The following is a 20,953-nucleotide window of genomic DNA, read 5'->3' on the forward strand; positions in this document are numbered from 1 at the left end:
ATCCGTATTGCTGCCATTCGCCACATCAGGTTCCTCATCGTCATCCTCTCCATCATCTCTACTTGGCACTGCCAGAAGCTCCAATTGTCTCCCAACATCAATACCAAGCATCTTCAATACATCGTTCCCAAACAAAAACTATTCATCATCATTCTCGAGGATTAAACACGTCACCGGCTTGTTGATACTCACCGGACCTGCGGCTGTCATGAGCGACAAGCGCAGTTTCGCATTTTTAATGTGCCCACGTCTTCTTTCCTCCAGGTAATTTGCACTCGACGGGATTTTGCAATTTCATCACTTCACACTGCACAGCATGCTCACCAATTTTTTGTAGGGTCTTCGAACTGATAATCGATGTATCAGCACCAGAGTCTGGACAATACTCCACATCAACAACGCCATTGACACGCAAAACAACGGGGTTTCCCAGCCCCACTGGATAGGCACTACCTAATTCGCTTGAGCATTACGGTGCTCCCCAGGTTTCGGCTTGTGCCCCGCCATGGAGTTGCCTTCGTTCTTGTTGGGGCAGTCGGCCCGTTTGTGCTTGCCGCCACAGGCCCAACAACCCCACTTCGATCTTGTCGCACTCTGCTCGGAACTCTCCTGAAATATCGGCCGAGACGCTGGTTTAGTGTAGTTTCCCTGCGTTGCCCTGGCGTCTGACACCATCCGAGCCTTCTTTACAGGTCGGGCCGACGCCAGTCGAGACGACTCTGCATCAGAAGGTCTTCTCTTGTTTCGTTTCAACGCCAAGTCTTCTCGATCAACCTCCAAAGCTTTCTCGCTCACGATCTTGAAGAGCACGGAGACGTTCGACTTGGCCAGAGGTAGGCGAAAATCGATTTCATTTTTCACCCTCACCTTCAGTTCACTGGGCAGGCAATTCAACAGGATCTTACATTTCTTCTTGATACCTTCCTCGTCCGAGAAAAGCGCAGTCAAACCATTGTTTTTTACGATCGTGTTGCACAGATGAAAGTAGTCCATCACTCGGGCGTCAACGTCGGTCTTCAAGTTCGACATCACAAGTTGCCCTTGGAAGAGCTGATCAATGTTCGGAAGAGCGTTGTTCTTGAAGCTCTGCACCGTTTTCATTATCCACTCCCAAATGAACTCATCTGTCAGGTCCTCTTTCTTCTTTTCCCACTTGGTCTCGCACTGTGTCTCCAAGAAACTGTCATCGAAAGAGTTCCGCACCGATCTCATCACAGACTTCAAATCTTCACCAGACGACTCACAGCGCGCCCGCATGATCTCCTCGTACTCCAGTCGGAGGTCAACCCAGCGGGTGAGCGCCTCATGCGAGATGTCCTCCACCTTGGGCGCTGCTGAAACAGCGAAAATGGGATGCGCCACAGTTGGGATCTCGATGTCCTGGTTTGCGGACCGAAAGGCCAAACCTCCTCCTAGCCCAACGGGGGTGGAGTCAGTATTGGGTTCACTAGGTTCGCTCACTCTTGCTTTCCGAGCACGTTTCTTGCTCTTGCCTCTGTTCGACTTGGCTTGGCCTGCCCGTGCCGTGGGGGCCACAACCGTCTTCCTCGGTCGTAGCATCCTTCCTGAGCTAGCCGCTGGCGGAGCCACATTGTCAGCCGCAGCGGTGGTAGCATTCGTCGACGTAGTTGTGTTGTCCATGTCGATTCCTTCGACACCAAAATCAACTTTGTAGTGGGTTTCGAATGAACACAGTCACGAGGGAAGCTGGCGCTTTCTTTGAAGTCCTTGCTTGTTTGGTTGTTCTCAAGTTCTAGAGTGAGGAGGTTAGATAGACCTCAGATACGCCTACAAGCTCTACTAGGATACCTGATCTAATCTAACCACCTCGTGGTCTTATCCTATGCCAGCTTGGCTCTGATCATCCTCGATCGACAGTCCGGTGTGTGGTCAGGTCGTGAAGACCATCGCCCCACTACAGAATGATAATACTAAAGAATATGTCCGAGCACTCCAGCAGAATTTTTTTGCCACTATTCCAGCGTTCGTCCACCAAGTCTCCTCAGCTTGGAGCCATGCCGCCACCTTGTAGCCCCTGGTTAGCTCAAGTTTGAGATGTCTCCCTTCATGATCGCGTCCAAGTTGGAAGAATTAATATACACGGGTGTCAAAAGTGAGAAGTTCCCACCACGAATCATGGATTATGGAGAATCGATGAAGGTGTTACAGATATTTTCTGGCTTGAAACCCTACTCAGCATTTCGCGTGGGCACTTTTCCTCCGCCACTCGACTCCAAAAAATGCCGAGACGTCGAAAGCTTGGTCCCGGGGGTCGACGTCCTCAAGGCGATGGGTCATTTTCCGGTAGCGGAGGGCCTTGTGCGCAATTTGACCGTTCTTGGATCTGGCCTGAGGATCTTCCAATGCGGCGTCTAGAAGGCGCCGCGCGTTGGCGCAGAATTGATCGCGGACACGCTCGACATCGTAGAGCAGAAGTACGCGCGGCACATTCGCTGCGCCAGAGCTACAAGTACGCTGCAGCTTGTCCTGCACCCGCTGGAGTTGGTCTTCCACGAATTCGTCGTCATCAAGCGGCTGGCAAGTGCAATGGCGGATGGCGTCTTCGCTTAGCTTTGCTGGCTCCATGGGAAGGTTTTGGGTCGGGCGCTGTGAGTGTGTGATCGATGGCGCGGATTGGTAAATGAAAGCCGCTCGAAACACAGTGAGGTCCTGTACCGCAGCGCTCACGCAAGATCACGCATCCAGCCGAAGATATTGTGAATATTTCTGACGAATCGCTGGAGGCCCAAATGTCCTTCATATCATCGAGCATTTCATCAGGAACTAGCAGAAATCTGGACCTCGCAGGAGCCGTAACCCGGCTGTGTACCTTGGGCAATAACTCTCTGAAGCCCGAGGCCACCACCGCCGTTGCTTGCTACATCCGTTGCAACTTGCAAGGGCCGACAGTCTCTTTGGTGTAAATGACGGCGCTATCTTCTCCGTCAAACGAACACGTACGACGGGCTGCAGGCGCCCGTTACCATCGTGACGAAGAACTTGTTCGAGCTAATACCTCCAAGGCTACGCTGTAAGAATACAAATTGCGGTCACTGATGCGATCTCGGATTGAGCCTCTGCACAAACGCACAAATACGTTTTGCTGTTCGCTCCATTAGTGTTAGAATTTATGGCGGGGAGAGGTTGTTTGGGTGGGTCTTGGTTCTACAGCGGACCGTGCGCTCAAGTGTAGCAACGACAAATGTGTCTAACGATGCTGCTGTTTCGTATCATGACTGGGCCTTGATCTACTTACGACTGCATTAAAATTTGATGGATCTTCGAGAAACGTTGACAGCAAGGTGGTGAAGGGAGATCGGCGACCAACGAGTTTGAGCAACATCACCGATGTCTATCCGTACATTGACCCCTCGTGCAGAGCAGCAACCTCGCCAAGGAAAAAAAACTCCCGTATGCAGAAGGAAGACGCGTGCGCAAAACTCATTCAATTGGAATTATTGTTATTTGCTTCAAGTCCTCAATAGACAGACGTTCAAGAGCAAGTCGGTGCGCGGATGTAGTCCTGCAACCTAATCGCGCGACGACCACTTGGTGCCAGCCGGGGTTGGAGCCGGTGCCTGTGCGGCAGCCTCCGTCATGGGCAGCGTGGCCAGAGCGATGGTGGCGACGGCGGCGACAGCGAGGAGCTTGACGATCTTGATCATGGTGGAGTGAAGGTGCGGAGTGTCGGGTAGTTCCGGGTTGGTTGTGCTGGAGATGGCAAATTTGGTTGTGAGGTGTGGAATGATCCCCCACGCTATGAACGAGTTGCTTGAAGGGTGATCGAGCTTTTGGAAAGGAAGGTCTGGAACCTCGAGAACCGACGGACGTCTCCCCATTCGTCCAGATGTTGGCGTCGTGCAGAGCTCGCAGATCGTCGCTGGACCCTGGCGACAGCTTGTACAAGCTTATACAAGTACACGAGCGAATCATTACATGTAGGGGGGCATCTGTTGGTAGATCTACGCACATCGATCTCGAGGACGTTCCTCATTGATCAGCGTCGAAGATCGCCACGATCACTACAATAACGTAACGCTAGCAAACCCAACTTCAACCGCGTGTTTGACATCGAAGCCAGGAGTTCTTGCAGCAGGTGCTGTGATGTACAGACGCGTTTGCGACGCGACCGACCGACAGCCTGTTGTTCGAGAGTAAACTTGTAAGTACTCGTCGTACGAAGTACTCATCATCTTGCGCCGCGTTTTCTTGAGAGATGGTACGCTCGCTTCGATTCTTGCCACGAATTCTACATGGTTAGCGACAGTAACTTACTCTTGAACCACAAGCGACCAGGACAGCTCGAAAGTGTTTGAGTTGCCGTTGAAAATATCATCTACTAACAAGACTTGACTTGACTGCCTGGAAGTGCGTTGCAACGGCGTACATGTAAGCTCGCAGCCCTGAGGTGTCGTTTAGCTTCGAGATGACGTCGTTTTTTTTCCTTATCATACGCCGCCGCTCACGGATGAATTGCAGTAGCCATGACTTTCCCGACCACGTGGCTCGTAGGATCTTGAGTTTGTCACACAGGACGCTTCTTCTTCATGAATTATCCCATGCTGCTGCTCTTCTACACCTGCTCCAGCGCGAGATTTGGTCTGTACAGTGCACTGTACGTCCTGCCCGATTCTGAAGCGCGCATCCTCCAACGTATGCGTGTTTTCATTGTTTTCCGGCATCACCCGGTCGTCGTCGCTTCATCGCAGACTGCGTCGAGCACTGAGCGCAACCCCAGCATCTGGACGAACGGGGAAAATATCCTGGATTCCGATCTCCGTGTCTGTTGTACTGTTGCTACTTCCTCCCAGAAGCTCGGCCGCGCCTCGACCTTCGTCCATCTCAACCAAATTCGCCTTCGCCAGCACAACCAACGCGGAACAGATCAACTTCACTCCCCCATGATCAAGATCGTCAAGCTCCTCGCTGTCGCCGCCGTCGCCACCATCGTCCTGGCCACGCTGTCCCTGTCGGAGGCTGCGGCGCAGGCTCCGGCTCCGATCCCGGCTGGCACCAAGTGGTCGTCGCGCAACTAAGTTGCAGGCCTGGATGGATCCGCGGACCAACTTGCTCTCAAACGTCTGTAGATTAACGAACTGGAGCACCTAACAATAAACAATAAACCGCACCGAATGAGTCTTGTGCGTGGGTCTTCTCGCTGTACGAGAGATTTCTTGCGTTGCCGAGGTTGCTGGTACAATTACACTTGTACAGTATCGATGTTACCAGGCAGGTCTCGCCGATGTTGCGCGATTGTGTTGTCGATTTTCCTGCTGTCAACAAGCAGCAGTACGGTTGTAAGCAGACCAAGGATAGTCACAGTGATTCTACAGAGCAGCAGCATCGTTAGACGTTGGCGATACTGCACTTGAGCACAAAACTCAGTAGGAGAAAAACAAGCTCTACCCACACTATCCTCATTATTCGCCATGCGCCATGCGCCACAGCCCCAACACCAATACGGACAAGCAAGTGCACACAATGCGTACCGCGTCGAGTAATGTTACTGACTTCTCCATCGAGACAAGAACATGGGGAGTGGAGCATCCGCAAGGATAGTAACACGGCGCCGCCTAGGTCTTAAAGAAGAGTCGTAGGACGGATTTCTCCTACTTGCGCTATTTGAAGACGCGCTACAGCCGTTGATCGTTCTGGGCTATCTACCTTGTTATCAGTCTACGCGGTGCGTTTGCTGGGCCAGCACGTTATATCGAGGACACCTACAGCCAGACCTCGCCCGTGAATCACATTCGTTCCATCATCAAGAGGTCGTTGGGGAAGCTTCAGCGCTCGTCGGGGTCTACTAGTCGGTAAGCGTGCTCAACTGGCGCACAAGCGGCACCACTACCGCGGCGTCGTGAAGACTTGACATACCTATATAGCGGACCGATGTATATATATGATTCCTGTCGTTTTCGGATGAGAAGAAGATATGATGATGTCGGTAACAGAACGAGCTTTGACGGAGCACTTGGATCCTTACTGTTCAAGTGACTTTGTGTTGCCTTTTTCTCCTGGGGCTCCTGGTCAAAGTGAAGTCGAAGTCGAGCTGAATTTCATGTGATTTCACTGTGGCAAGCTCAACGTAAAAGAGCTTGACGAGGGCTTCTGGCCAGTTTGAAGAGCACGTGGATTTTATACACCATGAGCGTACGTCGATGATAAGTCAGCGGAGCTCTCACTTGAGTCAGCTCGCCACCACAAAATGGCTTCGCTGGTGGGTTTTGACAGTCCGAAGTCGGTTTTACAGCATCACTTTATCGTATGAACAATTGGAGATTTTATTGCATTTTCAATGGAGAGCAACCTGTACAACGGAGCCATCCAAAAACGCTTACATGCATATCCACGTAGTGCTCGACGCGCGCGAGACGTCGAGCTGCCCCACCCCAGACCTCATCTACTCGGCATTCACCTGGATGTCCTTCCTCCGCCACTCGACACCGAAAAACGCCGAGACGTCGAACGCTGGGTCTCGCGGGTCCACTTCTTGTAGGCGGCTCGTGATTTTCCGGTAGCGGAGGGCCTTGTGCGCGATCAGAGAGCTGTTTGATCTAGCGTGGGGTCCTCCAGTACGGCGTCACGGAGGTCCTCCACCTCGAGACTCGTAGGCGTAAGCGTCGGGAATGGCTGGAGATCGGGCCCCATAGAAGAAATCAATTGATTCTCTACGAGCAAAAGATCGCGCCGCTCACTCATTCACCACAGTTGAGTCCCTCGAAGCCTACAGTCGTGACCAATCGATATCCTCTGGACTGTTCCTGCCTACGAGCGAGACGTTCAAAAGCATCGCAACCCACACCGTTTGCTGCTTCCTACAAGTGTTGCAAGTGGCCGACGCGAAGAAGACTACTTCCTATGTACATCTGCATGGAGTCTCTATTGCGGGGGGGGGGGGGGGGGGGTAACGCGCGACCAGAAAAACGTCTTGTTTGAAACAAGTTGTTTCTAAATGGGATCCGAGAGGCGTTACATTACGATCGGAGGGACGCGCTCCAGCGTGGACAGACTTTCATGGCACCCGACTCGACGCAGCTGGTGCTTGTGGAAGCTGGGGATGAAGGAAAACAGGAACGGTGCTTCCACGTATCGTGTGCTTTCGTATGGGCCTTAATTTCGTTCTCTCATGCGATGCTTTCTTGCACAGCTTCGGCAGTGAATGGGCGTCCACGCGTTTCTGATGCCACGTCTTGGACTGAACTCAGGAGGTCATAGTTTTATGTGCGTTTGGCGGGGCGAGCAGCACGGTACAAGTTGTTGGATATCACCCTAGCAGCATCTTGCAGCCCTGGGCTCTCCTACTCTACTACTTTTGAGGGGGGGGGGGTTACGATTAACCGTGTTGTTGGTTATCTGGACTTGAAGTGCTCGTCATCGTGATCACGAGTGCAGTAACAGATGCATCACCTGATGTTTCCGCCATAAGCATTATGGTCACGTACGACCAGGCTACCAATCGCTGAGCTTGATTGTACTGTACATGTAATGTGCGTTCATCTTGCTTGGAGCGTTCTAACCCCCCAAACTTTCTTCGCTCCTAGCGCTAAGCATCAAGCTGGCACCACTACAGCCAACGCCGCTAATTTTCAACTCGAAAGAGTATCAAATTTTTGAGCAGTGATTTGATGAATATAGTAAACGGGTTGCCGCCTCTGTCAATGATGAGTGGTTCACGCCCAGGTCAGCACGAAGGAGCTACTACGACGCATTGCCGGAATCAGGTACTGTCACGGTGGATGTAGCTGCTGTAGTGCTACTGGGGGCGGCTTCGTCGCGTGCCCCAGACGCATATGTCTTGCGAACAAGCCGCATTTCTTCAGCCATCACCTGCGAGGCTACAGCGGAAAACTCCTTCTTGACCGGGTCGATAAAGAGTTTCTAGGAGGGGAACAACATTCAAACACCGTGTCAGAAAACTGCAGGTATGGGTAACTTGAATCTGAAATCGTCACCTTAATACGGTCGTCAAACCGAATTATAGCCTGGAACAGGTTCACGTTCTCGGAAGCAGAGCTGTCTTCGATCAGCTTGCTGTAAATAAGCGCCAGGATGTCGCACAGAGACAGCAACACCTCTCGGTAGTCCAGCGGGAAGGGCTACAAGCAACACCGCAGCACAAGCTGTATTAGCGCCGCAGCAACCTCCAACTAGGCATGAAAGATCAAGCTACATACGATCGGAGGCGTCATGAGGCGGCGATATACTGGACGTTGGTTCCACTTGTGCATCGTGGGTCGGAACGGCTCGTTGGCCGAGTACTGCGGACTGCTCTCCTGGCCCAGCGGCTCGTGCAGCGTACTCGACGTCGCCACCATCATTTTCTGCCGGCAATAGTCAAAATGCTCGTCAGTCTTCTCCTTTTCATCTTCCCACAAGTCAATCCCCTTACCATTCCCTGCACCGTCGACGACGAGAAGTAAAACTCGAGCTCCTCCAGCAGCTGGCAGCAGTCCATAGCCAGCAGCTCCGGGTGCAGCGACTCCCCCACGAGCCGGCCGAGCCCGATACCGAGGTAGAAGAACTGCGCGCCTCGGCGGATGCTCTGCTTGTCTCCGAGGTGGTTCATCACCTGCTGCTCCCGCAGCAGCGCCACGTTGAGCCAGTAGTTGGAGCCCTCGTGCATGGCCTTGAGGTAGTTCCAGTCCGAGCGCCGGTGCTGCACCAGGTCCTCCAGGATGCGCATCCGCTGCTGAGCCGTCACCTGGCGCAGCACAGCCGCCTCCTGAGCCGCCGCCGCAGCTGCCGCCTCCTCCGCAGCGGCTCGGTCGGCGGCGTTGCTGGCGCGGTCCTCGGCCTCGTCCCCCGCTTGGCTGACGCTCGAGCTCTGCGACGAGAAGAGCAGCGAGCCGAAGGACGACGACGCGCTGGCCAGCGACGACGAGAGCCCCGAGGTCAGCGACGCAACGGACGCCAGGGGGTCGGCCATGGATGCGTCCGTCGTGGCGCTAGGCGAAGAAGTGTCGGAGGGCTCCGATGCCTTGGTGCTGCTGCTGGAGGTGACGCTGCTCGGGCTCTTGGCTAGAGGCGACAGAACTTTACGCCCGCTTTTGGCCAGCTTGGACGCCATGGAGCGCGCCGCGGAGGAGGCCTTGGACGGCAGCTTGGACGACGAAGAGCTGCGGTTACTAGCGCTGCTGTCGTCGTCCACGCTGGCCTCCGATGTGTCGCCCTCGGCGTCGGCATCGTCGCGGCGAGTAGGGTAGTCCGGCAGCGCGGAGGGCGGCGGAGGCAGCGACGCCAGCACCTCCTGCTCGCTCAGCGCGGGCGCGTCCGGCGTTGCTGCTGCTGCTGGGGCATCCATTTTGGCAGTGGATCGCTCACCTTCAGGATGATCTCAGTCGACATAAAAAAGGGTGTTTGTCGTCGTTTGATAAAGCCAAGAGGTACGCATCGGACACAACATAACGCCTATAACGCCCGGCAACCATCAATGTGTTCACTTTTCACTTTCACTTTCTTCACCTCGAGGCGACCATCACTCCTGCGGGTAAACCGAGCGACCATGGGGCGCATCGCGCGGCTGGAGCTCGAGAACTTCAAGTCGTACGGCGGCGTGCACGTGGTGGGGCCCTTCCAGCGCTTCACGGCGGTGGTGGGGCCCAACGGCAGCGGCAAGAGCAACGTCATGGACGCCATCGCGTTCGTGCTGGGCGTGCACTCGCGCCACCTGCGCTCGACGCAGCTCAAGGACCTGGTCCACAGGGCCCCGAGCGACGACGACACAACCAGCGCCCGCACCGCCGCCGTCACGCTCGTCTACGAGCTGGCGGACGGCGAGGCGCCTCCCTCCGCCTCGCGCCCGGCCCAGCAGCAGCAGCCGCAGCAACAGACGTCATCGGCGTCGCCGTCTCAAAGGGAGGTGCGGTTCGCGCGCCTCATCTCGGAGAAGGGGGTGGGCACGTACCGCATCGACGCGCGCGACGTCAGCGCCGAGACGTACCAGGCGCAGCTCAAGGAGATCGGCATCCTGGTCAAGGCGCGCAACTTCCTCGTCTTCCAGGGGGACGTCGAGAGCATCGCCAGCAAGAGCCCGGCCGAGCTCACCAAGCTCTTCGAGCAGATCTCCATGTCGGACGAGCTCAAGGCCGAGTACGAGCAGCTGCTGGAGGAGAAGAACGCGGCCGAGGAGAACACCATCTTCGCCTACAAGAGGAAGAAGGGGCTCGTGGCCGAGAAGAGGCTGGTGGGTGCTGGATTGGGAGGCTTTTATTTTATTTTATCTTGTTTTTACTGACGTTTTTAATTTTGTTATTGTTTGTGGGGTGACTGCAGGTGAGAGAGCAGAAGGAGGAGGCGGAGCAGTTCCGGCAGAAGCTGGAGGAAGTGGTGGGTGGAGATGGAGGAAGGTGGAGTTTTGGGGGAAGAAAACTGTGGCTGATCATTGTTGTTTTTGGTAGAATACGTTGCGCGTGGAGCACTACTTGTGGCAGCTTTTCCAGGTACAAGATGATATCAAGCAGCGCGAAGAGACGGTGAGGCACTACCAGAAAGCTGGCGTCACGTGCGCGACGAAGGAGGACTCGGTTGCGCAGGTGTACCATGAGAAGAAGAAGGAGCTGAGTGCTATACTGCGAGAAGTCAAGGCCAATCGGGAGCGGATCCAGGATTTCCAAAGCGAGATGGAGGACATTCAGCCGCAGCTGATCAAGCTGCGAGAGGAGACGAGATACTCGCAGAAGAAGATTGTGGAGGCGCAAACGACCGAAAAGACAATGAAGAGCCGGCTGGATGGGAAGTCGACGGAAGTGGACGCCTTGGAAAACGATTTGAAGGAGCTGGAGCGAGTGAAGGCAGAACTGGATGCGACTCAGAGTCGTCGTGCTAGCCAAGGAGGAGACGGCGCTGCGCTAGTTCTGAAGGGCGCGCGCTTGGAGGAGTACCATCGGATTAAGGAGGACGTGCAGGTCAAGACCAACTTGCTGCGCAACGAACTGGAGTCGATTCTGCGGCAGCAAACCACAGACCAAAACAAAGTGCAGACACTTTCTCAAGACCGCCAGGAGAATCTCAAGATGGTGGAGATTTTGACGGAGGACTTGAAGCAAGCCGATGAACGCATCGTCAGCATGCAACGCGTCATCTCCCAAACGGAGCAAGACATCGCAGAGGCTGAGAAGAACATACAGAACGCCAACGAGGAGAATCGAGGCCAGGCTCAGAAGAAGGAAAAACTTTCGCAGCAGTTGGACCGAGTCACGAACAAGTTGCGCGACTTGAAAGACGACAAGCGGCAGTCACAGGCAGAAGCGCGCAGGGCAGAGACACTGGAGACGCTGAAAAGACTGTACCCTGGCGTTCGTGGCCGCCTTGTAGATCTGTGCAAGCCGATCCAACGCAAGTATAACATGGCCGTGACCGTGGCGACTGGAAAGCACATGGATGCAATTGTGGTGACAGACTACAGGACAGGCCAAGACTGCATTCAGTACCTCCGTGAGTCCCGTGCGGGTAGCGCGCAGTTTATTCCTTTGGACAAGATCCGTGTGAAGCCTATCAATGAGCGCTTTCGTGGCCTGGGTAACAACATCAAGATGGTCGTCGACGTGATTGAATGCGACGCGGAGATTGAGCCGGCACTGCACTATGCAGTTGGTGATACTGTTGTATGTGACTCCATCGATATCGCCCGCGATCTTTGCTTCCGTCAGAACGAGAAGGTGAAAGCTGTGACATTGGACGGAATGGTGGTGAGCAAGAACGGCAGTATGACAGGTGGCAAGACCCAAAATGACGTGCGTCGGGCTGGCCGGTGGGATGAAAAGGAGGTGGAGGCCTTGCAGCAACAAAAAGATGATCTTATCGATACAATCCGCGCAATGGCGCGGCATGGTGCTTCGTACGCAAAGTTGCAATCGTTACGGACGCAAGTGGAGGGGTTGAGGAGCCGACTCAGTCATGCTAAAGCTGACTTGGTGATCACTGAAACAAAGCGACCAAAGATTCAAGCGCGAATTGATGAAGCCAAAAAGCGAATGACTAATATCATCGAGCCTGAGCTTCAGAAATACGAAGCGGCAGTTAGCTCTCGTAAGGGTAGCATTGCAGCGTTGCAGGAGCAAATCAACGGGGTAGAGGATGAAATGTTTGCAGATTTCAGCGAGGCAGTGGGTGTCGAGAGCATTCGAGTCTATGAAGAGAAGGTATTGAAGCGACACCACAAGGCAATAGAGACGCGGCGCAAAATCACGGAGCACGAGGCCAAACTTCGAGCGCAGGTGAGAATCGGGCGGTGCACTGTAGTCCGTCTATTGAGGATCTAACACAGTATCGTTGTATTGCTTTGGCCCACCCAGATCGAGTACTTGCAGTCGCAGGATTTCAACCAGCCCATGCTCGACGCAAGGGAGAGGGCGACGCGGGAAGCTGAACACCTGAAGCAATTAGCTGAAGAGGAAGCCGGCTTGATGAAACGAGTGGCAACATTGCAGAAGGAAAGAAAGGAACAAGATGGGCTACGCAAGAACTTGTCAGCAAAGGTGGAGGAGCTTGAGAAGGAACTTCGTGAAATCGGCAGCAAGAAGGGCAAGTACGAAGAACGGAAGGGCAAAATCCAAAGAAGAATTGCTTCGGAGGAGACCGTACTGGAGCGCCTGAAGGATCACAAGGCTGAGATTTTTAAGCGCGCATCATTGGATCAGGTTACACTGCCAACTATTGCTCATCAATCCTCAAACGGCACTGAAGATGTTGAGATGGAAGACGTTAGTGCGACCGGTGTGCCGTCAAACACAAGCACTTCAACTGAACAAGACAGCATCGGGGGCTCAGATCTACTGGTGGGAGGTGACGCAGCGAACCAAGAAGTGGATTTTTCGGCGCTTCCTGATGCGCATGTGGTGGTGGATGATAAGGAGTTCGATGAGATCAACACCAAATACGAAAAGCGAATCGGTGTACTGCTCACTGAGCTGGAGCGTATGCAACCGAACATGCGCGCACTGGACAAGTTTGACGTGATCCAGAACCGGATTGGGAAAGAGGAGGAGGAACTGGATCGTATCAAGCAGAAGTCGTTTGAAACTGCGACCAAGTTCGAGGAGGTCAAGCAAGCTCGCTTCGATCGCTTCATGGAGGCGTTCAACCACATTTCCGGAGTGATCGACTCGACGTACAAGCAGCTTACGAAGAGCTCCAAGCACCCTCTGGGGGGCACGGCGTATATGAACCTGGAGAACGCCGAGGAGCCCTACCTGAACGGGATGAAGTATAACGCGATGCCCCCGATGAAGCGCTTCCGCGAGATGGAACAATTGTCCGGTGGCGAGAAGACCGTTGCTGCTCTAGCTCTCCTCTTCGCGATCCACAACTACCGTCCGTCCCCATTCTTCGTGCTCGACGAAGTGGACGCCGCACTGGACAACGTGAACGTGAACAAGGTATCGACGTACATCGCCAACTGCGACTTCCAGTGCGTCGTGATCTCGCTGAAGGACTCATTCTACGAGAAGGCAGACGCACTCGTCGGCATCTGCAAGGACATCACGCTGCAACAGTCCAAGTCGATGACGCTGGATCTCACCAAGTTCGATTAATTTGACGTCGCTACGGGCGCTGAAAGGGGTCAAGGACTGACTGACTTATTATTTTTGCATGAGCTGCATACCGCCTGCGATGCTGTAGGGATGCAGCTTTTCAATCGATGACGAAGTTATTTTATTATGTCTGACCTTCATATGGTTGTTCCTTACTTGGGGGTACTACCTTCAGCCTCCTTGGTGAGTTTTCAGTGATGAAGACTCAGGCTGACGCGTTCAAGTTTGATAGAGCCATTTGCCAGAGTCGCGTCGCTCAGGAACGGTCGTTCAAGAAAAACAACCGATGAATCGAGAATATCGGCTGCAGAATGTTTATGCAGAACTTCTTGAGGCATTCGCGTTTCCCAGCGTCATCAAGCTTCTCGGTATCAAATGCCGCGCCAATTTTGTCAATCACGATCAACAGTGGGCCCACTTCGAGCATCAAATACGCGAAAACAAGGTAAATGCTCGTGCGGTCTTCCAGCGACTTGGGGCTGAGAGCACGAGGCAACCCGCCGTACTTGAGCTCGAATACACGACAGACGTGCCTCACGAAGGCAGCGACGGCCTTCACAAAATTAAACTCCGACTCGGCATCCAGGAGATCCATTGGGGAAAACTGAATGTGGATCGTGTGGCACTTGCTTAACGTGCCCAGGAAACTGTCGTCCACTTGATTGGGGTCAGCAGCCCATAATTGTTGACATCTTCGGATGTACTCGGCGCCAAACCTTGTTTTCCCGATGCCAAGCACATTGTCCACCAAAGGGACCGCCCACATTTGACCACCAAGACCGGCGTTTGCTCGATTATAGTTTCTTTCGTGGAATTCCCGGAGCTGCCCCATCGCATGATCAGGGTTCACAAAAGCCATTCTGCCACCTTGTACAGAATCGACTGTCTCCTCTTCTCGCCAGACCCACTTCCTATCGATATCGGCTCGCTGCCGCTTTGCCGGGTTATCATCAGCTACTTCCTTCGTTTCCTCCCGGCCTCTTGTGCATGCCACGGTCACGATGAGCGCCTCCTCCATCGGTTGACCAAGCGATCCAATCTGCAAGCCGACACCCAAAGGCCCCACGCTGCCGTTGAACACCTGGAGGGAATTTGCAGCGACGCCAGCGAAATGGGTACTGCGGTATTTCGCCTCCAGTGCATTCTGTAGATGGTGAATCGTCTTGTACTCGGCTAGTGGAACCGATGCTTCACCGGTGACGTGGCCATCGGTTTTCATTATCTTGAACCAGACTTGGGGCACTTTCACGATAATTGGATCCATGGTATCCGCTCCGTACTTCTCAAAACTGTCTTTCGCCCGGTTGGCGAACACTTTGAGGTCTACCACATCAAGGTCAGCTGGGAAAAGGCCTCGTTTCGCAAGCTGATCGCAGAAGTCACCAACAGCAGATCCAGCAGGAACCCTCAGCTGGTGGGAGCGACTCGTTTCCCCTTCGACCACACGGAAAGCCTTCCACGGCGCCTGCTCCATCTTCGACTTGGTCTTCACCGCTGCAGATTCGGGAGTGAGCAAAAACCGAGAAGACTCTTTCGAGCGATTCGTACTTTTAAACTTTTAGGCGAATTATCAGGTCGCCGGACATCAGTCAAATGTATCTATCTGCAGATTCCTCGTTTCTCACTCGCGAATCTGCGCCGGCGAAGAGAAATCGATGGAGTGGAAGTGTTTCCGTGTAGTCGAAGGAGCAAGTCGCCCTGGACCGGTGCACTCCTTAAAGGTTCCAGCTGGGGCTGTCGTTGGCGACTTCTGATGCTTTTGGACGGAGGCGAAAAGAGGTTTTTCAAGAGTGAGAGGCACCAATCGGGGTTCAAGGTCGTCTTCAACTCTTATCGTGCTCTAGCAGCGCTTAAAGTACACCTGAGACGACCCAGCAACTAGTCGAAGTCGCCCAAGCTCATTCTCAATTCTCCCTTCGCCAAACCAACCAGCTCCAAGTCCTCATCGCCGCACGAATCATGTCTCGAACCTCAGTGCTACTCTTCCCCGCGGATGTACCAAGCGCACAGCTGGATGGCCCCCACTACGCAGTAGTAACGGCAAGACGTGGGGTACAGTCCAAGTGACCATTCTACCCCGCTCGGACGATGAGGAGAGCACCTCGGCCACAATCACGCGTGCCGTGGCCGCGGCGAGATCAGTTTCAAGGTCGGAGCTCAGCACAGGCCAACCCGGAGTGAAAATTTTCCTCCCAGTCTGCTACCGCGTTGGCGACGTGTTCAGGCACGGTCAAATTACGGCCTACAACAGCACCGTGTGCGTTGTAAGCACGGAGGGAGAAACCCATGAAGTCCCGTTCAGCGCCCCCACCCAGATTGCTCCAGCTGTGGCCGTACTACGGTGGAATGCGGTCTTGCTTGAGGACGTCGCTTCGATGTCCGATCTCGAAGCGGCCCACGCGCTAATTCTGGACCGCCTACTCGGACAGAACGGCCAACGGGCCACCAAAGACATTTCCAGACTGTTAGCAGGAATCGCCACTCGCCAATCCATGCCCAGACCATCGGCCATGGTGCCGTGGGTATGTCCCAGAACGGGTCACGAGCTTCTAGTCAGCGTCGTCGACGTCCTCAACTTCGCCTTCTACGTAGACGGCGGGCGGGCCATACCCGCTAACGTCCGCGTCGGAGCAACGTTCCTCGACGGCCCTGCCACCCGCCCTGCGCAGGGGTCGCGAAGGCCAAGAAGCGAACGCCAGGTCAGCGTAACCGCAAACCATGAGGACCCGATGCCCCCAGCCACTACTCGACAGGAACGACCACGACGAACTCACCGGACTATCTCCACGGCAGCCGTCCGCGCCGAAAACCCAACTGTGGTCGATGCGCCCTCTTCTGGCGAAGAAGAGTCGAGCAACGAAGGCGCTGCGGCCACGCGATTTGCAGATCTACTGGACGCGCTTAGTATCGATCATCCCGCGCCAAAACGCCGACGCACAGTGCGCACTGAGCAGGCGCCGCCGACACCCGTAGGCCACGTAACCACAGCCCAAGGTGATTCGCGCGCTGAACCCGCTACCGCCGACCCGGTGCAAGCGATATTGCACGCGTTAGCTCCGTACCCGTCGGTACTGGCAGCTTACGCCCAACAACTGCAACGATTATCGGCACCAGCGACATCTCCAAGTCAAGTGACAGGAATGAACCCGCCTCCAATATCGCAAGCAGTTCGACTTTCAACTTCCCCGTCAGACCTGATCCCAGTGAACGAACCAAGTGATCGACGACAGCAGAATTTTCGCCCATCTCGTGCCCAACAAGAAGTACACGACGCCATCTTAGCACCAGCATATATAGGTAAGGACGGAGACGTTTACATGGACCATGTACGGACCTTAACGACAACCAAGTTTCTGGCTCATCCGGCTATCGCTTCCCGACTGTTCGACATCGAGTTCAGCGCGTGCGACTTATCCATCCTGCATTTCCCACGGTTTGCCCTCGACAGCCAACTCGACCGATCAAAGGCTAAGGCGGTCAACATGCGCAATTTCTCCAGCAAAGTGGCGTTGCCCGAATTACCTGATAAACCCATGTTCAGCGACCTCACCGAAGCTCTATCCGTGCTTTACACGTTTGCAAAAGAGTTTTTCAACGAGGAGACAAGAGACGTCTTCGTGGCCGCTAAAGATTTCGGGGAACAACTGGAGGATTTTGCCCCGTGGAGCTCGTCCGAAGTCCACATTCTCGCGTTCTGGTTCTCCAACATCATCGGAGCATATCGCCTTGCGGTTGTTGAAGACATGCGATCGGGGTCTAGCACGCGCCATTCGGTCCGTTTCCAATTAACGATGCAAGACCCCGAGCTGGCCGGATTACTGTTCAAGGCCTCACGTGCACGCGCGAACCAAGCGTCCGGGACTAATGGCCCATCACCTACCCGGGACAGCACCCGAGCGGTTCACAAAGGAGGAAACGACGCTGTGGCTCGGCAAGGAGTTAAGCGTAGGGACCGTAAGGTACCTCAGGAAATCTCGGCCCAAGTTCCAAAGAAAGACGGACGCCAGCTCTGCCTCCGGTATGCTTCTGTACAAGGGTGTTCGTCCAAGAGCAAGGACCGGTGCCTGCAGAGCTTTTTAGCACACTTTGAGCCGGCCGAACTACCAGAAGCCGTAGCGGCGTACATACGGGACACCTACGGCGGCGTTCGGACCTTCGCGAAGCAGGAATGAAGCCTGCGAGTGCCCTCGACACTTGCCGCACACCCAGGGGTGGGATCGCGGTCTGCGGTATCAAGAGTAATCGAGCTCCTAGAACAGTGCCTACAAGCGTCAGAAAAAACGCGCAAGCAATCGCTATTCGCAGCCTTTGAAGCAGCAGACGTCGAACCACCACACGGCATACCAGCGGCGAATGACACCGGGTCACGACCAACGTTCTCGCTCGATCACGACATGGTACGAGCCATTTCGCTTCTCGTGACGCGCACGAATATGACCCTCGCTGAAACGATTCGTCTCTGGCGAGGCCAGTCCGCGTCATCGCCCACACCAAATAAAGCGCTGGTCCACGATCACTTCCCGTGGCTACTTCGCACGTGAACCTGCTCATACGTACAGCCACACAGGGTGTGAAGCACGTCTTTCAAGTTGATGGCACTCAACAAACCTGCCCCGTACCAAACCACAAGTCTGCGGCAGTCATGCGCAACGCGCTAATCAGAAGCATCCGAGATGGACAGAGAAGCGGTGCATACCTCGTTGTATCGCGAGTCGCGGCATCGCGGTGGCGCCTGCATTACAGTCCATTTGGTTGTGTCGAGAAGGCCGACACCGATCCAATAGTCGAAACGAGAGTAATTCACGATTTATCGTTTCCGCTGGGCCACTCAACAAATGCTTGGTCCGACCAACACAGCATACCCACGCTCGTGTACGAACTTGTCGATATCATCGCGCACAGAATCATCGCACTACGGAAAGCCAACCCAACGCTGATAATCAAGATTATGAAAGGCAATGTGAAATCTGCGTACAAAAACCTACACGTTCACGAAGATGTTAGCGCCTCTCGTTACCTGACGAAGATGTCACGATCATCGATCTCGCACTACCTTTCGGCTGGACAGGCTCCGCAGCCCACTATGATGTGTTTGGAAAAGCAATATCTCACCTTGTGCGTCGCGAGAGCCCGAACACACTCGATCCGACCAATCCTGACACTACCCCGTTCTTTTGTTTCGACTGGGTAGACGATCACGTGTTGGTGGAGTACGAGACCCATGATCGCCTCTAAGCCTGTGACAGCGCGCTTCGGCTAGCCATGACGGCGGTGCTAGGCCCAAGAGCTATCAACAACAAGAAGTTCACCGAGTGGTCGACGAACATAGTGGCCCTGGGTCTGGAATGGGACTCCGTCGCTATGACGGTATCAATGCCCGTATCCAAACTTCAAAAAGCTCTGGGGAGAGTCGAAGCTGTTCTAGTCTCATCTCAGACGACGCGGACTGCGCTAGCGAAGCTACTGGGAAGTCTACGGCATATCTGCTCCTGCATCCGCCCGGCTAAACCGTTGTTCCAACAGTTAGTGGCACTATGGAAACGCTCACCAAGGGTACGACCGATTAGCCTCACTCTAGAAGCACGTCTCGATCTCGCCTGGTTCGCCCATATTCTTCGATTTGGAGTCTACGCGGGGTACCTCTCGAGTATTTTTGTGGATTACCTGCTCCGGCGGTACACTTGTACATGGATGCTAGCGATAGCGGACTGTGCGTTCTGAATCCCGTACGACACGAATTAATCCGCCTACAATTTGACCCCGTCGAGCAAGACCTCATCAAGCAACGTCGTCGGCTGAGTATAAACGTACGTGAACAATTCAGCGCACTAGTAGCAGTACTGTGCTGGAGCAAGCACTGGCGATCCTCGAGCCGCACCACATTGACACACGTACGATTCTGGATAGACAACAACGCCGCAGTGACGTGGTGCAACAAGCTAACCAGCACGAATCCGTTATCACAAGAGATGAACCGAATTTTTGGAGCAGTTGAAGCCGAAGGGAGCATACGGGTATCAGCCGAACATCTTGCCGGATCATCCAATTTCCTAGCCGACCTGGGATCCCGCGCATGGTCCGACCCGCAACTTACACTCTGGAACAAACTAACCAATGATTGGATGCAGGTCAAAGTGCCCGACAGCATGAGGAAGGCTTACGACGGCAGCTGGTCGCCCTTCAACAACGCTCCCTTGCCGATACTGTTGGAGATCGCAAGAGCTGGCGCCACCTGCGATGAGTGCAGTGGCGACGATAACGGCCTGGAACGACCACAACGACCCCTCCAGCTACACAACACGAAACTACCGATGCATATTAGCCTAGCACAGACATCCTAGCATCATCCAACCTAACTCATTCTGCAATACACCAGGTGCGAGGCACCACTACAAGGAGCGACCCGTGCAGGATCAACGAGTGCTCCCTTCAGGATATGAGCCCAACTGGCTCACCTTCTGCAGCGACCAGTGAAGACTTCGAAGACTCGCGAGGCGACCACGAAGACCTTGAAGAATACTCGGAGGTACGAGGTGCTAACGAGGCTGACGAAGACCACCAAGACGGAAGGAATACTCGCCTAGGACTGCCAGACGACCTGCACTTTGACCCTTCGGACCAAGAGACAATGGAGCAGCACGACCACCTCCAGCTCATCCTTCGACGGCAGTCCCGAGCTGGCAGAACTGAAGAAGCAGCTCGCGACGCGAGCGCCCCGTTCCCCCTCCATGTCGGATACTAGCATGGAAACTGCACCTCCATCACCGAAGAAGCCTAAAATCAAGGACGTACGCTGCTCGAACTTCAAGGGAAACGAGGTTTACCCTGGGTTAGGAGCTGGCTTCGAGAATTTCATCCACGAGTTCGAGCATGCTATAAGGACGGAGGAGCTCGTGAACGGATCCACCTGGACCGACGACATCAAGGCATCGGTGATTGTCAACTTCCTCGAGGGGAAAGCGTCTAGGTACTATCACAAGAAGAACTCAGAGTGGCTGCGCCGTCATAATGGTGACAGCATGCCGTACTCAGATGTGAAGCGCGCGATGCGTGCAGAGTTTGGCTGTAAACTAAGCCAACTCGAACTGAGCACGAAGATGCAGTATAACAAGCGTGAAGGCGATACGTGGCATGACTACCTGGAATACTTGAACTTCATCGAGAGCCTCATGGAAGGTGATCAGACCAAGATGGTCATGGAGGTGTTCGGAAACAATGCATGCCCCGAGTTAGCGCCCACGCTGTTGTCTTCAGTGCCCGACGACGCAAGCGATTACGTTGCGGAAACCGATCGCATGAAGCGACTGCTATACAAGCTGAAAGGTGACGGGCGCAGATGTGGTGCGAAGCGAGATGAACGCAAAAACCGTCATGCTGACCGCTGGAAACCGAATTCACATGGCCACCGCAGCGGAAATCGC

The 20,953-nt window shown here is 54.4% G+C and overlaps 8 protein-coding genes across 8 annotated transcripts; 5 read left to right on the top strand and 3 right to left on the bottom strand.

Moving 5' to 3' along the window:
• Window positions 1–2,223: 2,223 nt before the first annotated feature.
• Window positions 2,224–2,466, bottom strand: PHYSODRAFT_416855 (hypothetical protein; the record flags this gene model as incomplete). The annotated part of the gene is made up of 1 exon (XM_009534493.1): window positions 2,224–2,466. A coding segment is annotated over one exon (243 nt), but the record flags the coding sequence as incomplete, so codon positions are not given.
• A 2,081-nt stretch (window positions 2,467–4,547) lies between these two features.
• Window positions 4,548–5,036, top strand: PHYSODRAFT_304081 (hypothetical protein; the record flags this gene model as incomplete). Its single annotated transcript, XM_009534494.1, has 1 exon — window positions 4,548–5,036. The coding sequence occupies one exon, from the start codon at window positions 4,548–4,550 to the stop codon at window positions 5,034–5,036; it is 489 nt and encodes a 162-aa protein (XP_009532789.1).
• A 2,571-nt stretch (window positions 5,037–7,607) lies between these two features.
• On the bottom strand, window positions 7,608–8,592 carry PHYSODRAFT_286977 (hypothetical protein). Its single transcript, XM_009534495.1, has 4 exons — window positions 8,390–8,592; window positions 8,175–8,321; window positions 7,953–8,096; window positions 7,608–7,878 (listed from the first exon to the last, which is right to left on the bottom strand). Exons 1-4 carry the CDS (start codon window positions 8,564–8,566, stop codon window positions 7,699–7,701), a joined length of 648 nt encoding a protein of 215 aa, XP_009532790.1. The 5' UTR covers window positions 8,567–8,592; the 3' UTR covers window positions 7,608–7,698.
• Window positions 8,593–9,502: 910 nt separating this feature from the next.
• PHYSODRAFT_517482 (hypothetical protein) lies at window positions 9,503–10,234 on the top strand (the record flags this gene model as incomplete). Its single annotated transcript, XM_009534496.1, has 2 exons — window positions 9,503–9,754; window positions 9,830–10,234. 2 exons carry the CDS (start codon window positions 9,503–9,505, stop codon window positions 10,232–10,234), a joined length of 657 nt encoding a protein of 218 aa, XP_009532791.1.
• A 196-nt stretch (window positions 10,235–10,430) lies between these two features.
• Window positions 10,431–13,532, top strand: PHYSODRAFT_563203 (hypothetical protein; the record flags this gene model as incomplete). Its single annotated transcript, XM_009534497.1, has 3 exons — window positions 10,431–12,215; window positions 12,294–12,705; window positions 12,751–13,532. The coding sequence occupies exons 1-3, from the start codon at window positions 10,620–10,622 to the stop codon at window positions 13,530–13,532; spliced, it is 2,790 nt and encodes a 929-aa protein (XP_009532792.1). The 5' UTR covers window positions 10,431–10,619.
• Window positions 13,533–13,788: 256 nt separating this feature from the next.
• On the bottom strand, window positions 13,789–15,006 carry PHYSODRAFT_336886 (hypothetical protein; the record flags this gene model as incomplete). The annotated part of the gene is made up of 1 exon (XM_009534498.1): window positions 13,789–15,006. The coding sequence occupies one exon, from the start codon at window positions 15,004–15,006 to the stop codon at window positions 13,789–13,791; it is 1,218 nt and encodes a 405-aa protein (XP_009532793.1).
• A 1,273-nt stretch (window positions 15,007–16,279) lies between these two features.
• PHYSODRAFT_563205 (hypothetical protein) lies at window positions 16,280–17,704 on the top strand (the record flags this gene model as incomplete). The annotated part of the gene is made up of 2 exons (XM_009534499.1): window positions 16,280–17,266; window positions 17,360–17,704. The coding sequence occupies exons 1-2, from the start codon at window positions 16,673–16,675 to the stop codon at window positions 17,702–17,704; spliced, it is 939 nt and encodes a 312-aa protein (XP_009532794.1). The 5' UTR covers window positions 16,280–16,672.
• Window positions 17,705–18,794: 1,090 nt separating this feature from the next.
• Window positions 18,795–19,542, top strand: PHYSODRAFT_361538 (hypothetical protein; the record flags this gene model as incomplete). The annotated part of the gene is made up of 1 exon (XM_009534500.1): window positions 18,795–19,542. One exon carries the CDS (start codon window positions 18,795–18,797, stop codon window positions 19,251–19,253), a length of 459 nt encoding a protein of 152 aa, XP_009532795.1. The 3' UTR covers window positions 19,254–19,542.
• Window positions 19,543–20,953: the final 1,411 nt, after the last annotated feature.

This window comes from Phytophthora sojae (genome assembly GCF_000149755.1).
Source record: "Phytophthora sojae unplaced genomic scaffold PHYSOscaffold_7, whole genome shotgun sequence".
Taxonomy (NCBI): domain Eukaryota; phylum Oomycota; class Peronosporomycetes; order Peronosporales; family Peronosporaceae; genus Phytophthora; species Phytophthora sojae.